General features: G+C 40.7%; 1 protein-coding gene across 1 annotated transcript in view; it reads left to right on the top strand.

Moving 5' to 3' along the window:
- The window catches only part of IQGAP1 (IQ motif containing GTPase activating protein 1), a 112608-nt gene that overhangs the window by 47047 nt on the left and 49298 nt on the right, over positions 1–16263 (top strand). Inside the window, exons 7-14 of the mRNA XM_027846360.1 lie at positions 2376–2489; positions 6252–6430; positions 7500–7584; positions 8696–8859; positions 9518–9602; positions 13351–13514; positions 13737–13897; positions 15980–16104. Of these exons, the coding sequence (XP_027702161.1) occupies positions 2376–2489; positions 6252–6430; positions 7500–7584; positions 8696–8859; positions 9518–9602; positions 13351–13514; positions 13737–13897; positions 15980–16104 (1077 nt within the window). The remainder of the gene's footprint in view (positions 1–2375; positions 2490–6251; positions 6431–7499; positions 7585–8695; positions 8860–9517; positions 9603–13350; positions 13515–13736; positions 13898–15979; positions 16105–16263) is intronic.

Here is a 16263-nt window from a genome sequence, read left to right on the forward strand (position 1 = left end):
ATTATCTGAGAAATATGTCACAGAATTACAGAATCTTAAAAAACCATTCTCTCCAAACTGATACTTGAAAGTAATCCTTTCTACAGCACACCTAAGAACTGATCATTCAGTCTTTTGTTCACAGATTTCTGGTGAGAGGAAAGCCAGCTATCTCCCAAGGCAGCTGATTCAGTTTTTGGAGAATTTCACTTGTTAAGCAAGTCTTCCTAAAACAAGCCCAAATTTCCCTTGTTTCCACTTCTGTCTATTGTCTCTAGTTATTTCTGCTTAGACTGAGGGGAATAAGTCTAATTTCTTTTCTACATGGCTGTCCTTTGATAATTGAAGACAGCTGTCAGATCCCTGCTCAGTCTTTTCTTCTTCAGGCTAGAAAGCCCCAGCTCTTTAAATTCTCACATGGCATGATCACTTCCTGGTTGCACTTCTCTGGACAGTCTCTACCTTATTCATGTTCTTTCAAGATGTGGGGCCCATTCTTGAACATAGGGCTTAGGATGTTGCTGGAGAACGCAGAGTGCAGAGGGTCTCTGGCTTCCTTAGGACCAGAAACTCTGCTTCTTTTCGTACAGCCTAGGTTTGCTTTAGCTTTTGGGCCTGCCAAATCACACTGGTGACTTGCTGTGCTTGCAGTTCATAAAAGTCCTTAGGTCTTTTTCAGATAAACTGAGTTTTAGCCATGGTGGATCTTATATTTTCAAAGATGCTTTGTTGAAGTCAGGTGTAAGACTTAACTTTATCCCTTTAAAAATTCATGCTATTGGATTTGGTCCAACATATGCTGTCTTATCAAGATCTTCTTGGATTTTGACCTATTACTGATGACTTCATTATCCCTCCCAGCTTTGTGCCATCTGCAGATTTAATAGTCTGAATAATACATGATGTAATAATGTCATCTATACCTTTATTTAAGTCATTGATAAGAATATTTTATAGTACAGGGCCAAACATGGCTCCTTTGTATATATTTCACTGGAAATCTCTTTTCAGGTTGCCATCAAGCCTTTTGTTAGTGCTGTTTACCCAATTTGGATACATCTCATCTAGCCCTTTCCTATCTTTTCATTTTTTTCCTACAAAAATTCAATAGATATCTCATAAGAAAACACAATAGACTTTGTCAAATACTTAACAAAAATCTATGTAAACTGCATTTGTAGAATTCCCTTGATCTACCAATCTAGTCACCCTGCCAAAAAGAAAATAAAGTTGTGATCTCTGCTACATTTTTTAGATCATCACCAGCCATTCCTTTAATAATGTTATAGACTTTTGCCAGATATTAAAGTCAAGTTCATTGGCTATGCTTTGCATTTGCCCTTCTCTATTTTTCAAGGTGTTTTCTCTTTCTAGTTCAGTGGTAGCTCTCTTATTCTCTGTTCTTTTTCCCAAAGTTCTGACAGAGGTTGAGCAGTCTGTTCTCCTGCCTGTTCTCCCAGTATACTGGGCTGTAGTTTTTTTTTTCTTTTTTTCCTACCTGATGACTTAAATTAACTAAGGGCAGCTGAATGCTTTCTTCCTTTTGTTATACTTACCAATTCTCTACTGGCCGTTTTTATTCTGTCCTTTTCAGTCTAGAAATCACTTTCCTTAGATAAAAGAGAATCAGAGGAAGAGTTAGGCATCTTCACTTTTTCTCCATCATTTTTATTATGGTCGCACTCTTTTCAGGCAGAAGCCCTATCCTTTCCTCAGCCTCCTCTTTTCCTCAAAGTAGTTTAAAAAACACAACAAACCTTTTTGCCTTTCCCCTGCCAGTCTTAGCTCATTCCGAGTTTTTTCACTGCCAGCAGGCCTGTGCCACATGTTTGTCATTATGCTGTGGCCCTTCTTTGCTTCCATCTTCTGTGTGTTTATTTTAAAAATCTTTGTTGGTCGCTCAGTTCCCTTCGTGTTCATGTTGGTTTCCATAAACATTTTCCTCTTTTTCTTCACATTGGAATTATTTTCCCTTTATATCTTTAAGCCATTCACCTCAAGTCATATAGCTAGTCTTATCAGATGTGAGAATCAAACCCAAGTCTCCTGACTGTAAGTCTAGGATTCTCTCCAGTGTACCCCATGCTACCATATTGGATGAGGATTGACTTGGGCTGAAAAAGTCCAAGAGATGAAATATGTAATTTGTCCTTCGGTGTTTGATGTATGTCCCCTTCTCCCTCCTCGCCCTATCTGCTCCATTCGTGCAGTTTTTTATATATAGTAAGCTTTTTGCGTATCTTCCCTTTAGGCCAGCCCCAGTTGCTATTAGGACTTTTAGATGCTCTCTAATAGGTGAAGAATTGGTGAATGCTCGCTGTCTTTATTTCCTGAAGTTTTGTATTGGCTTATTTGTAGAAAGGGGATTGAATCAACTTTTTCCTTCCATCTTGCAGAGGAAGAGATTAACAACATGAAGAGTGAGTTGGAGAAATACGGGATTCAGATGCCTGCCTTCAGTAAAATAGGGGGAATTCTGGCAAACGAGCTCTCTGTGGATGAAGCAGCATGTAAGGAAGAAGGGATTTTATGTATTCTGGTGGGGTTTTTGTTACACATTCAAATAGTTTAGATTGTTGTGATAATCATAGAGTCTAAGGTTTTGAAAGGATCTGGTGAGTTTTTCAAGTTCATTAAGCAATTGGATAGAGCAGAAGGCTGCCTTAAAGGTTCTCTTTCAGAAAAGTATTTTCTGCCCATGAATCAAAACCAACCAAGATTTCTTGGGAGAGGTAGCAGTAGAAGTGACCCCTGAATTGTGAACATCAGGTGAGGCATCAAAGAGGGAGATAGATTTATGCTTACCTAAGGTGTTCTCCACTATGATGGAAGAGATCCAGTCCGGGAATGGTGGGTTGCTCTTGATGCCTCTATTTATGGATGATATTATAGTGGTGGCAGCGAGCTGTGGGCGTTGGAGAGACTTCTAGATGAGATTTTTAACTCTTAGAGTTTGGAGTCATCATTCACATGTGAAAGATGAAGTGGATAATGTCTCTTACTCCAGTTATGACATGCATTTGTAGGGACAGCCAATAAAGTTTATCCTTCAGTCCCTGTCTGGGCCAGACTGTACAGATAGATAGTGTTTTGGGCCCAGATCTGAACAGGAGGAAAATGGCCTGGATTACCTTCAGGAAATTACTGAGTTCCTTCAGTGAGCTATAATACCTGTCCAAAACAAGGCTCATATTTTAATGCCTGAAGTCCGGAGGTCCTCACCTGAGTTCAAATCCGGCCTCAGACACATAACACTCAGTAGCTGTGTGACTCCGGGCAAGTCACTTAACCCCAATTGCCTCACCCAAAAAAAAAAAAAGAGAATCGAAAATGACTGTTAACAAAAAGGATAATGGAGAGGGGTAAGAAGACTGCAACGTGGAGCTAGTGAGGAACTTAATAGAACAGAAAAGAATTAAAAGATGTCATCAAGGAAATATATTATAAGAAGACATGGTGGGCTGATCACGCAGTGAAGGCAGGGTAAGCAGTGTATGTATACTAATAGCACCAGAGAATGTGGAAGGTCTCCATCATCTTTGGTGGTTGCCCTGTGGTGAACTTTTGGAAATTCATGGACAGATTTGCATACCATGCGCAAGTATGGGTAGATGACTGTCTGCACATTGATGGTATCACTTCCTTTTGAGTAACAAGTTATAGTCCTTTGGTAAGACAATGTTTAAAACAGTATAAGGATGTAGGAGGCTTACCTGTGTCATTATCATTTGGAAATAGATGCTGTATTTTGTTAAAAGAATAATATTGGAAAGTTAGGGCCTATTTTTGTCCACAAATACTGCCTTTAATAATACTTACTATCTTCACTAATAATTAATAGTAATAACATTCACTTTATGATGCTTTAAGGTTTGCATAATGGTTTAGTTGTAGTGACTCATTTAGTCCGTACAACAATCCTACTAGACATGTTATCGTCATTTGACAGATGAAGAAGCTCAGCTTTTAGAGGTGGTGACTTGCTTCAGACCATGTGGCTAGGATCTTAGAGTTCACTTTAGTCCAGACCCCTGCTTTTACTCGTGAGAGCTGAAGGGAGAGCCAGTATTTAAACCCACGTCTTCTGATACTAAGTTCAGGACTTGATCGCAACACTGCTGCCTAACTCAGGCAATGGGGACAAAGGTGAGAGGGCTGGGTACGATTTTCAAATACAATTTCAAACCTGTGTTTCCCAAGAAACCACTTTCTCTTCAATAGACTTCTGCTGAGTGAAGTCCGTCATATTCAGAACTAAAGAAAAACACTCGTATTCAAAACTCACGTGGATTTGTGACCTCATCAACGTGTCTATTCCTCCCAAAGATGCTGATCACAGCCCATTCATGCCTCTGTGTCCTGTGTGACTCTTGTCCATGTCTTTTCATTCTCTCAGTTCATCACTGGGCACACCTTCCTGACATCATGAAGATACCAGTGGTGCGTGTAGGCTATGCACTGGTCGTCTCTTGTTTTTGCCCATCCTTTCATGTGCCTAGCCTACCTTTTTTCATTTATGTATTTTTCTGGATAACGTCATTTCCTCCCATTCTTGAAAGTTCCTAGTCTGCTCTATGTAGTAGCTTATTCGTGACTGTGCTGAAGTGTCCCAGCCACCCAGGACATTGTTCTGGTTGTATTGAACCCCAGAATTCTACAGATCTTCTGTGGAGAGAGATATAACCATTCCAATGAATTTGGCTCTACTGTCCACATAGGACAAAGCAGGTGAATGTTGAGATTTTGCCATGCATTTGGGTGGTAACTTATAGAGTTTCTCCCAAAACATATAGGCATATGTATCTTGGAAAGATAGAACAGATGAATTGGGCTTAGAATTGAGAGAGAGAAAATGGGTCAAGTTGCCTTTACAAGATTTCAGAGTTTCTTTAGCAATTGGATACGTCTCCTCGAAACCAGTGCCCATCTATTTAATACCAGTATTCTATCACTGTTGTGTAATTGAAAGACTTGAAACACTGCAGGCTTCAAAGAGTGGGAAATGAACATCACTTAGAGGGCAGTGGAGAAGCATGTGGTGGTAGTGGGTGTGAACAGCTTTCCTTCCCCCTTCAGATACTGAAACATGACGTTTATAAGGTCGCAATGGGGCTTTTGTGTGGGGGGCAAGTGCCTGAGAGGTTTGGGAAACTAAGTGCTGTTCCAAGGCATGAAATTCCTGAGCGGAAAGAAAGCCATCATCCTGGTGTCAAGGAAAAGTCAAAGGAACTCACGAACCAACCCAGAAGCACAGGGTTAGAGTAGAGTGGGCAGTGCCGTTATCTTCAATGGCAGACCATCCGGTCAGTGACTTAGGGCAGGTTTCACTGTCATTCATCTGCCCTCTTCCAGTCAGCCAGACGATGTTTCTAGAGGGATTGGTGCTTCTTGCTAGAGGGTCACTAGCTCTAGAGCCCTATCTGCTGCTGGATATCAAGTCAGTATTAGACAAAGCCACATCAATGAGTGGGAGAAGGTAGGCTGGAGGAGACTGTGCTTTGGTAAATTAGTGGTGGACTAGGGTTTGAGCCCAGGCTTTCAAACTTCAAGACTAATACTTTCTCCTATATCATGTAACCTCAAAGTCTAATTAATCTCCCAAATACAACTAAGTTTCAAAACTCCATGACATACTTGACTTTGTTCCTTGCCTTCTAGTAAATCCCAGAAGGTAGAATTTAACAAAGGTTTTAGTCAATCTTGATTTTTATGTTTTTTTCCCTCTTTTCTGGGATACTTACTTGCAAAAATGCTATATCTCCCAGATCAGTATTTCAAATGTTGCTTATGGGCAGAGTTGTGATTTTCATGTTAACGAAGCAGTTGGACCAGTATTGTCAGTCAGAAAACATTTACTAAGTGCCTACTATATGCCAGGCCTTGTGCTAGTAAGCACAGGGGATGCAAAGAAAGGCAAAAGACAGTTCCTGACCTCAAGGAGCTCATAGTCTTACGGGGAAAGACAATGCATAAAAAGAAACTGAAAATCGAAGGGAGGGGTGGGGTTCTTGACTCAGGGGCGTGGTGGAGTCCTCTAGCTATGTGGGAAGGGATGAGGCGGCTGCCCTGGGTCCCCTCTTTCAGTGGAAGCTGAGAGAGAAGAAGAGGCTGAGAGCTATTCTTTTGATCTTTGTTCTTTATTGCTTGTCGCTTGTGAAAAGAGCCCACTGACCCATCTCAGTGATAAGGGATTACGTAATTAATTGATTAGCCTATACATATTCATGATTAATTCCATAGAAATGTGCTGTTCTGCACTTTTATTTTTCCAGTACATGCTGCTGTTATTGCCATCAATGAAGCCATTGAACATAGAGTTCCTGCTGAGACGTTTAGTGCTTTGAAAAACCCCAATGCTATGCTGGTGAATCTTGAAGAGCCATTGGCTTCCACTTACCAGGATATACTTTACCAGGCCAAGCATGACAAGATGGCAAATGCAAAAAACAGGGTAAGAATGAAGCTTCTCTGATTATGGACTTGAAGGTTTTTACTGATTTCTTCACTTTAGGCTTAGGGATTGACTCCGTATTGGTTATTGCATTTCATCTAGCCCTTGTTTAGTAAATCTTGCTACAGAACTTTATTTGTGCCCTAAATGTAGGTCTTGAATCTGTTTTTATTAACTGAAAGGGTATTTTAATGTAACTTAAAGTTTGAGATGACTATGCATTGTGGTTATCCCAGGGCATGTTAATTCTATAGTTAACTTTGTTTTAAAATTTTTGGTGTGAATGTTTGCTTGACCATACAAAATGTATGAAAACTCAGTTAGGAGTTTTGTATTTATTCTCCATGTTGGAAGTCTGTAATTTGAAACTTTTCAACTTTGTGGACCACTTTCTAGATCATGACAGAATGAAGCTCACTCCAATTGTGTAATTTTCCTCATGTGTGCTCTCCTACAGCAAGGATTAGTGACTCCCAGCACAGGTGTGAAAGGTGGAATGCAAATCGGTTGCTGCCACCCAGAGCCTTTCCTACTGGTGTGGGCTGCTGTCAGCAGGCAGGAGGAGGCAGGTGGTGTTAGCCTTCTGCTCACTTGTCTGTACTCAGGGTGCAGGAAAGGAGATGTCCCCACCTTGCAAGTTTTAATGCCATTTGTTGCTCCGGGTCCCCTTCTCACCAGTGGCGTGCTGACGAGATAGTGGAGGTCAGAATGGCTGACCTCTCCTCTAAGCTTGTTCCTACAAGACCCCTCTACTCTCTTATTTCTAATAAGTCATTTTAAATATGTAGTTGGTTATAGACTGCTCTTGTTAATTCCATGTGTTTATTATAAATGGATTTCATCTTTGTGTTTCATTTCTTCTGGGTGCTCTTGGTAGAGTTTTAAAAATGATGTTTTTCTCAGTATAAATACTTTTGTACTTGAGAAATCAAATCTATGTAGTGATTTTTAGAGCCATATAAAATGTGGGCACAAGTGTAAGCCTTATTTATAGCCCCAAGAGGGGCAATGGTACTTTGTAGCCAAGTCGGGAATAACCTGGGCTGATTTTGCTTTGTCTCGTCCTCAGACAGAAGACTCAGAAAGAGAGAGGGATGTTTATGAGGAGTTGTTGACTCAGGCGGAAATTCAGGGAAATATAAATAAAGTCAATAGTAAGTATATCACTTTGACTCCTTCCTGGTTTCCTGGTAGAAAGGGGTTAATTGGTTCTGTATCTTCTACTTCTTTTCTGCCCAGGAGGCCTTGTTTTCTTAATATCTTGCATTGCTCTCTCTCACTCTTCCTTTTCTTCTCTCCTTCTTTCCCACTCTCATTCAGGCCTCCCTATCTCACACCACATGACTGCAGTAGCTTCATGACTGGTCTCTTGGCTTCCCATCTCTCACTCCTCTAATTTTCCTTCTATGTCATTACGAAGTTAGTTTGTCATGGGTCCTTTAGACTTCAGTTATGTCATTGCTTTGCTTAAGAACACCTCTCCTATTCAGATGCCTTAGTTTGGCTTGAAAGCTGCTTGTCACCTGGTCCTGTCATTACTATTCCTTCATCACACCTTCGCAGAAACTCCACTTTATTCAGGCCCACCGCCTTATTTTCCCCGCCAGGGTACCATGTTTATTGCTACCTAGTGCTGCTCCCTACTTAGAAAAACTCCTTTCCTTCAGGCCAAACCTCATTCTTCTCAAGTGCACTGCCGTGAAGTCTTCCCTAATTCATAGTGTTCTTTCCTTTCTCCTGTATATTTCCTATAGCAGCTTGAAGTAGAAAGTTGGAAGAAGATAACTAATGTTATTATTATAAAACCCTCATGCCTAGTTCAGTGCTTTGTATTTAAATATTTGCTGAAAAGTTGAACTGAACATCTGTAGCAGTATTTTCTAAATACCTTGGAGTTATATATAACCTGTTGGCTAAGAACATGGTGATATAATATACACACACACATACACACATTTTAATTCTCATTCTTTGTACTGGGGATGGCCAGGTATAGCCTCATTTTGAAAATAGAGAAACTGAGGCAGTGGGTAGCAATTTTTCTTTTTGTTCGTGGTCACAGAAAATGGCAGTCTAGAAGTCATCTCTTCTGACTGCTAGCTTAGTATTTTTTCTATCAAGTTTTCCTGAAGATGTGTACCTATCATTTTATATTACAGTAGAGTGAGATGGTGTATAGACTAGATTTCTGGGATCTTGGGCTAGTATCGTCTTGTCATGGAGATCATTGAGTGAGTGGTCATCTCTTTCTCTTCTCTCTTCCAGCGTATTCTTCATTAGCCAATGTGGACCTGGCTTTAGAACAGGGAGACCCATTGGCCTTATATCAGGCACTAGCAGCCCCAGCTCTGGGCCTTCGAGCACTGCAGCAGGACAACTGTGATTGGTACTTCAAGCAGCTTCTGAATGAGAAACAGCAGAAGAAGCAGGTAAGGAATCCTTTAGCATTGGCAGAGCTGGTCTGTCTGTTTGAATCCTTCACTATCCCTTCAACATTTTTAAGAGGGCCCCATTTGAGGCTTTTCCCCTTTATCTATATCTGTGGCTGGAGGGTGTGTAGAAGTTTTTAGCTCAGAGCTTTAGGGCCAGAAGTAACCTTCGGAGCATTTAGGCTAACCTCTCCATCTCTGAGGTTAGGAAGCCAAGGCTTAGACAGGTGGATGTCACACAGGTAGTATGTGACAAAGGCAGGATTTGAATCCAGGGCTTCTGACTCCAGGCCCAGCATTTTTTCTGTGTATCAGGAAATTGTGCATGTAACTCTGTGCTTGTGAAGCATATGGGTTATGGACTGAGAAAGTTCTTGTTTAATTCATGTGTTAAATTTTTTGAAATCCTGGTATTTGGGTAACTGGATCATTTGGTTGGGAAAAGACCCTAAAAGAAACTTGGGTTGAATTTTATCCTAGGAATTAACACTCAGAGGCTTTAGACAACTCCATTTTTACTGTTCAGGTCATCTTATTCAAGAGTAGGCTGAAATGTTCAGATACCGTCATTGACTTTGACTGGTGTATCTTTGTGGATTCTTGCTGAGAGTAAAGGGTCTATGGAAGACTTACGTGAATGTTAATTTGCTTTCTTCAGAGTGGAGTGATTGGTCCATTGCAGAAGGAGGACCTGCAGGCTGGAGTGGATGCTGCTAACCGTGCTGCCCTGCAATATCAGAGAAGTAGGTGCCTTCGTTTAGGTGTTGGTGTAGGGGAGCTGGGGATAGGGAGACAAAGTGTTGCAGCAAAATGCCACAGGACAATTCCAGGTCAGTCTAACCCCATGAGGTGCTCGAGCCAGGTGGCACATGCCATAAAACCACTGGGTGTCCTTCAGGGGCCCTGGAAATATTCCTAGAGCTGGAGAGTATGCTGGAATGAGATGAAGGGATGCATGTTGGCCTGAAGCCACTCGGTGGTCAGTCTTAGTGCCCTCCTAGTCTAGAGACTTCAGGGAAGCTAGCTGATTTCAAGACTTCTTTGGTTGTTATGTTTGATATTTTGTACTAACTCGGAGGTTCTCTGAGCTAATGAGATTCTGATAGGTATCTAATAGTAATAATAATAGCTGACATTTGTGTAGCAGTTACTGTGTGCCAGGCACTATGCTAATAAGCACTTCACTATTACTATTTCATTTAATCCTCACAATCACCTTGAGGGATAGGTGCTTTTATTACTCCTATTATACAGATGAGAAAACTGAGACAAACAGAGGTTAAGTGATTTGCTCAGGGTCATGCAGCTAGTAAGTATCGAGGCCAGATTTGAACTCAGATCTTACTGACTCTAGGCCTAGTGCTCCATCCATTGTTCCACATACCTGCCTCTAATCTATGATTAAGTCAGAATCTGATGTTGGTATAGCCTTGCAGTCTAGCAAAGCTAAGTAATCTCTAGTGATATTTCACTATTGTTGATACTAAAAGTGAACATTTATGTGTTAGGTTTCTCTACAGGAGATTGTACTTGTTCTTCTGTATGACTGTCTTAATTTTTCCCAAGAGGTATTTTGGATTGTCTTGGAGGTGAATTTCAGAGAGGTAGTACTTGGACAAACTGACATAACAGATTCTTAAATCTGCCTTCTTGCAAACTTTCCATTTTATACCTGGCCTGAATTTATCCTCTCTTTATTTAAAGTATTTTCTTTAATGAAGGTACAGATACTCTTTTTCTTGGGCACTGTCTCAGGAAAGTGGGGCTAATTAGCCAAAAAACGAGCCAAAGCCTATAAATTTATGATCCCTTTGATATCTAAGTACTTTTCCAGAGTATGAACACACCCAGCATACGTAGGTCTGCCACTTTGCCTAATTGTATACTGCTCTCCCCTTCTCTCCTTCCCTACCTGGAGGCTGCTCCTCTGTGAATTCCTTTCTCTCCTTATTGAACAGCAACCAAGCTGTCCTCTTGGCTGCTGTTGCCACCTGATGGCTGTGTAGGGGATGTGCCTTACCAGACACCTTCTTCCTTCCTCCATGCACCTCTGCCTCCCATGGGTTCCTGCAAATGCTGTAGCCTCCTTTTCCTCTGTCTTTCATAGCTCAGTTAATTCTTTAGGCAATCTCTTCAGTATAACAAATGATTCTTATGCACCTACTATGTGTTAAGTGCATGCCAGGCACTGGGAAAACAAAGACAAGAGCAAATTAGCCCCTGCCCTCAATGATCTTACATTCTGTTGAGTAAAGAAGCAAATAGAAAGTATTTTGAGGAGAGAGAGGTATCATTAAACTTGGTTATTGTGGAGAAAATATGTCTCTTTAGCTGAGCTAGAAGGAAGACAAGGATTTTGAGAGTGATACCTGAAGGAGGAGTATATTTTATACATGGGGGATAATTTGTGCAAATGAAGAAACAGGAAATGGAACGTTAAGTGGGGTAAATAGCTAGTGGTCCAGTATGGCTGAATTGTATACCACATGAAGAGAGCTAATGTGACATAAGCCTGAGAAAGGTAACTTTGAGTCAGATGACAGAGGGCCTTAAATGCCAGACTGAGTGGTTTGTACTTTATCTTACAGACAGTAGGTAGTTTTTTAAGCTTGTGAAGTAGGGGAGTGATGTGGGCTCAAATTCTTATATGAAAGGTGCTTTTTAAAACCACAAAACATTATACAACTGTCAGGGGATATATTATGTTGAATATTTTGAGCAAGAGAATGGAAGTGATATTTTAGGAATATTAATCTGGTGATGGGGGTAGTAGATTGGAGGTTGAAAAGAGTGGTCGTGGGGAGACCTATTAGAAAGCCAAGCATTAACGGTTAAAGAGCCTGCTCCACAGTTTATCAGCTCATTTTATCGATTGACTTTAGACAGTTAATAAGCGTATATTAAGTCCCTACTCAGTACTAAACTGTGGGGATACAGAGAGTGGCAAAATTAGCCATTTTCCTTGGAGAGTCACTTTCTAATGGTGGAGCCAACATATACATACAAGATAGATACCGAATAAGGGAAGGCCCTTGTAGAAGGCAGTGCCTCAGCTGAGTCTCAAAGGAAGCTCAGGAGTCTGAGAGGCACAGGTGAGGAGGGCGACAACTAATGCAGAGGCCCCAGGATTGGAAGTGGCATGTCTGAGGAACAGCATGCAGGCCTGTGTTGTGAGGTTGTAGCATATGTGAAGGAGAGGAAAAGATATGAAGACTGGCAAGTTAGTAAAGGCCCTGGTTATGAAGCGTTTTGCATGTAATATAGAGGACTTTCTGCTTGATTCTAGAGGTAATAGTGCGGCATTGGGGGTTTTGTTTGGGGCTGGGAGGGTAGGGATTTGGCTTTAGAAAAATCACTTTGGCCGTGAGCGGAAGATAAATTGGGATGGGGAGAACCCTGTGGCCTGAAGACCCAAAAGAAGGCTCTTGTGATAGCACATGTGAGAAGTGATGATGACTTGACCTAGAGTAGTGTTGTGAGTAGGGAGGAGACATAAAGAGGCAATGCTGTGAGGGTGGGAGGAATGCCAGGGTTTGGCAGCAGATTGTATAGAGGGGGTGACTGAGATGTAGAGGATGAGCATTCGTGGGTCTGAAGATGATACCCTTGATAGTAATGCAGAAATTCAGAAGGGGGGGGAGGTTAAGTGTGAAAGATAATGACTTCTGTTTTGGACATGTCTGAGTTTGAGATGTCTATGGGACATCCAGGTTCAAATGTCCAAAAGACAACTGGAATGGCAGGACTCTGGCTTAGGAAAAAAATTAGCACTAGATCTATAGATCTCATCTAGGACAATATATTAACTCCTCTCTTTAACTTTTAAAGCCAGGTACACGCTAACTGCAACCTATCTTTTTTGGCATCATTGGACATTTCTTTCTCTCCTGAACTCTGTGATGAAGCCAAATTTTCCTTTTCTCTTTTCCTTATATGATACTCCATCCCTCATCTGTCTATCTTTATAGTAACTATGACTTCCCTCTTTAATTCTGCCTTGTAGTGTCTATCTGTTTATCCCTTCTTTTAAGAGGGAAGGAATGAAAAGAGAGACAGAGAGAGAGAGAGGAGAGAAAGGGGTAAAGAAGAGGGTAAAGAAGGGTAAAGAGGATGAAGATGGGAGGGTGAGACTGAGTATAGGTGGGTTTTTTTTTTAATGATGGGAGAGGCATGCCCTTGTTCCTAGGCAGCTGGGAATGGGCCACTACACAGTGAGAGATTGCAGATGAGAGAGTGGGAATGGGAGAGGGAGCAATCCACTGGAGAAGACAGGGTGGGATGAGATCTGGGGTACATGTAGAAGGGTTTGGTCTTGCCAAGACGGGCCACTTCTTCATTTGAGATTGGAGTTAAGGAGGAGATAGTGGGAAATGTCTGAGTAATTGAGATGAGGAGGGAGAAAGGGGAGCAAAAGGCCTGAAGATTCTCTAACCAAAATTGGGTATTTAAGATTGTAAGCCTTACTTTTCTCATCTCTTGTTCATTTCCCAGGGTTGGCAGCAGTGACTTCAATTAACGCTGCAATCCAAAGGGGTGTTGCTGAGAAGACTGTGTCAGAGTTGATGAATCCGGAGGCTCAGTTACCTCAGGTGTATCCTTTTGCTGCTGAACTTTACCAGAAGGAGCTGGCTACTCTACAGCAGCAGAGCCCTGATGTAAGTAACTGAATCTGTGCAGTCCGTGAGGAACAGAGCATAGAAGTGGTCTTCAGAATCATTAGGCTAATTCAATATCATTCCTCAGCATAGCTAGACAGCATGTTCTTTCCAAGTAATAAATGACTTCCATGTTGGTTCTATTGAAATACTTCCCTCCCTTGATAATAGGTGATATTTCTCACAGCTCTCTCTTTCTTTCTGTTTCTTTGTTTTGTTTAGCATAACCTCACCCATCCTGAACTCTCAGTTGCAGTTGAAATGTTGTCATCAGTGGCCTTAATCAATAGGGCTTTGGAATCAGGAGATAGAAATACTGTCTGGAAACAGCTGAGCAGTTCAGTTACGGGCCTTACAAACATTGAAGAAGAAAATTCCCAGAGGTGAGTGACCAAAGAAGGAAGAAATTTAGAAACATGTTGTAAATATTCTCCCTTGTTTTTCTTTAGTGAATTTTGTATTAACATCTTTTATTTTTAAATCTTCTAAATTTCCGCACATGTCAAACCCCCTTCCTTCTCCCAAAGAGCTGTCCCATGTAACAAAGAATATGTCTCAGTGAAAAAGAAGAAAAAAAAATTAGCAAACAGCTTAATACATAAAAAGAAATCTGAAAATTAGTTTCACACCTGTGGACCTCTCACCTCTGTAAAGGAGTAGTGGGATATGTTTTCTCATATCTCTTCTTTGAGGCCAAAGAACATGTTTTTTCTTTTTAATTTGCAACATTCACTTTTAATTGTTTTGTGGTTCTTTCCTTTTACATTATTGTAGTCATTGTTTATATTGTTTTCTTGACTGCTTCGCTTTACGTCATTTCATGTAAATCTTTCCGTGCTTCTTTGTATTCCTCATTATATGTCATTTCTTACAGCGCAGCAATATTTTTATTATATTCATATACCACAGTTTGTTTAGATGTTTTTCAATTAAAAGGCATCTGCCTTGTTTCTGCTTCTTTGCCCCCATGAAAAGTTGCTACTTTAAATATTTTGGTGAATTTGGGCTTTTAAAATCTATGATCTCCTTGGGGTATATGCCTTGTTAGTGTAATCTGGATCAAAGGGTGTGGACATTTAATCACTTTATTTGCATCATTCCAAATTACTTTCCAAAATGATTGGAGCGGATCACAGCTCTACCAGCACTAGTGTACCTATCTTCCCGTGATCCTTCCAACGTTTATTATTACCGCCTTTGCCACTCTGCTGCTTATTTCGATTTCTCTCATTATTAGTGTTTTGGAGGATTCTCTCATGGTTCATAGTTTGCGGTTCTTCTTTTTGAGAGCTGTTTGTTCATAGCTTTTGATCATTTATCAGGAAATGGCTTTTGGTCTTACGTGGACATAGATAAACAGACACCTGTACTATACACATATGTACATACATAGCTTGTATACCAAACCCTTTTTAGAGAAATATAATACAAATCTTTTGATGAAAAGATTTTTTTTCTCATTCTCCTCTTCTCTTTGTAGCTTAGATTTGTTTGTGCAGAAGCTTTTCAGTTTTGTGTAATCAGAATCTACTTTCTCTTTTGTAATTGTCTCTGTCCCTCCTTTGGTTAAGGAGACATCTCCTACCTGTTGTTGTGAAGTGTGTGGTCTGGTTCGGAGAAGCAAGATTTAAAATATCAAGGGAGACTGCTGGAGGTCTGGAACTGCTATTCCCCCCTGATTCCTTCTTCTGTCATATGACCTAGCTGTCATCACTCCATCTGGTGTTGGCTAAAAAGAGAGAGAAGTGGGTCAGTGGAGCAGATTAGACAAAGGAGAATCAGAAATAATACCCTCAGTATCCCAGTGTTTGATTAACCCAGACACACTAGTTACTTAGGAAAGAGCCCCTTCTATCATGAGAACTGCTGAGGGAACTGGAGAGCAGATTGGCAGAGATCAAGCTTCCATCATGATCTTACATAGAATTCCACACTAAATTCCAATGACCTGATTATTAAAGATCATAACAAAAATATTAGAAGAGAAGCAGATTACTTACTATTCATAGTTTTGAGTAGATATATTTTTAACCAAACAAAGGATGGGGCAATTACAAAAGAAAACTTTCATTTGTTAGCTCCTTTTTATAACTCCTGTTCAGTCTTATTTGGAGACATTGTAAGTTATGGATCACCTCTTTTCCTCTTCTCAGAGGTGTTGCTTAATGGGGCTTTTGGTCCTGATGTTTTGTCTTCTGGGGAACTTGTACTGTTGTATTTTGGCATTTGATCTGTTGTATAGCTTACTTTACATTCTTACGCATTTTTCCAGGTCCCAGAGAGCTCTTTAAAAAAGAATATACTTAGTTTCACATTTGTTGTCTTGAAATGCCAGCCTTAGTTAATGACCTCTTATCCTTCATAGATCTTTGTCCCCATCTCTCTTTATTGTCTTTTCCATGTTAGTTCTGAGGTCTTACTTCTACTTACACTGGGACTTACCTTCTATTTCATTTTGGCGACAGGTATATTGATGAACTGATGAAGCTGAAAGCCCAGGCACATGCAGAGAATAATGAGTTCATTACATGGAATGACATTCAGGCTTCTGTGGACCTTGTGAACATGATGGTGCAAGAGGAAAATGAGCGTAAGTGTGCTAGTGTCCTCCCAAATCAGAGAGTGCTAATGCTATCACAGAATTATCCTCAAGTCCTGTTTTTGGAACGGTTTTTGGTGAAAAATGAATAGGAGATAAAACCCAAGAATCAATCTCTCTCTCTCTCTCTCTCTCTCTCTCTCTCTCTCT

The sequence above is a fragment of the Vombatus ursinus genome, unplaced genomic scaffold (assembly GCF_900497805.2).
Source record: "Vombatus ursinus unplaced genomic scaffold, bare-nosed wombat genome assembly UNPS02015129.1, whole genome shotgun sequence".
NCBI lineage: Eukaryota > Metazoa > Chordata > Mammalia > Diprotodontia > Vombatidae > Vombatus > Vombatus ursinus.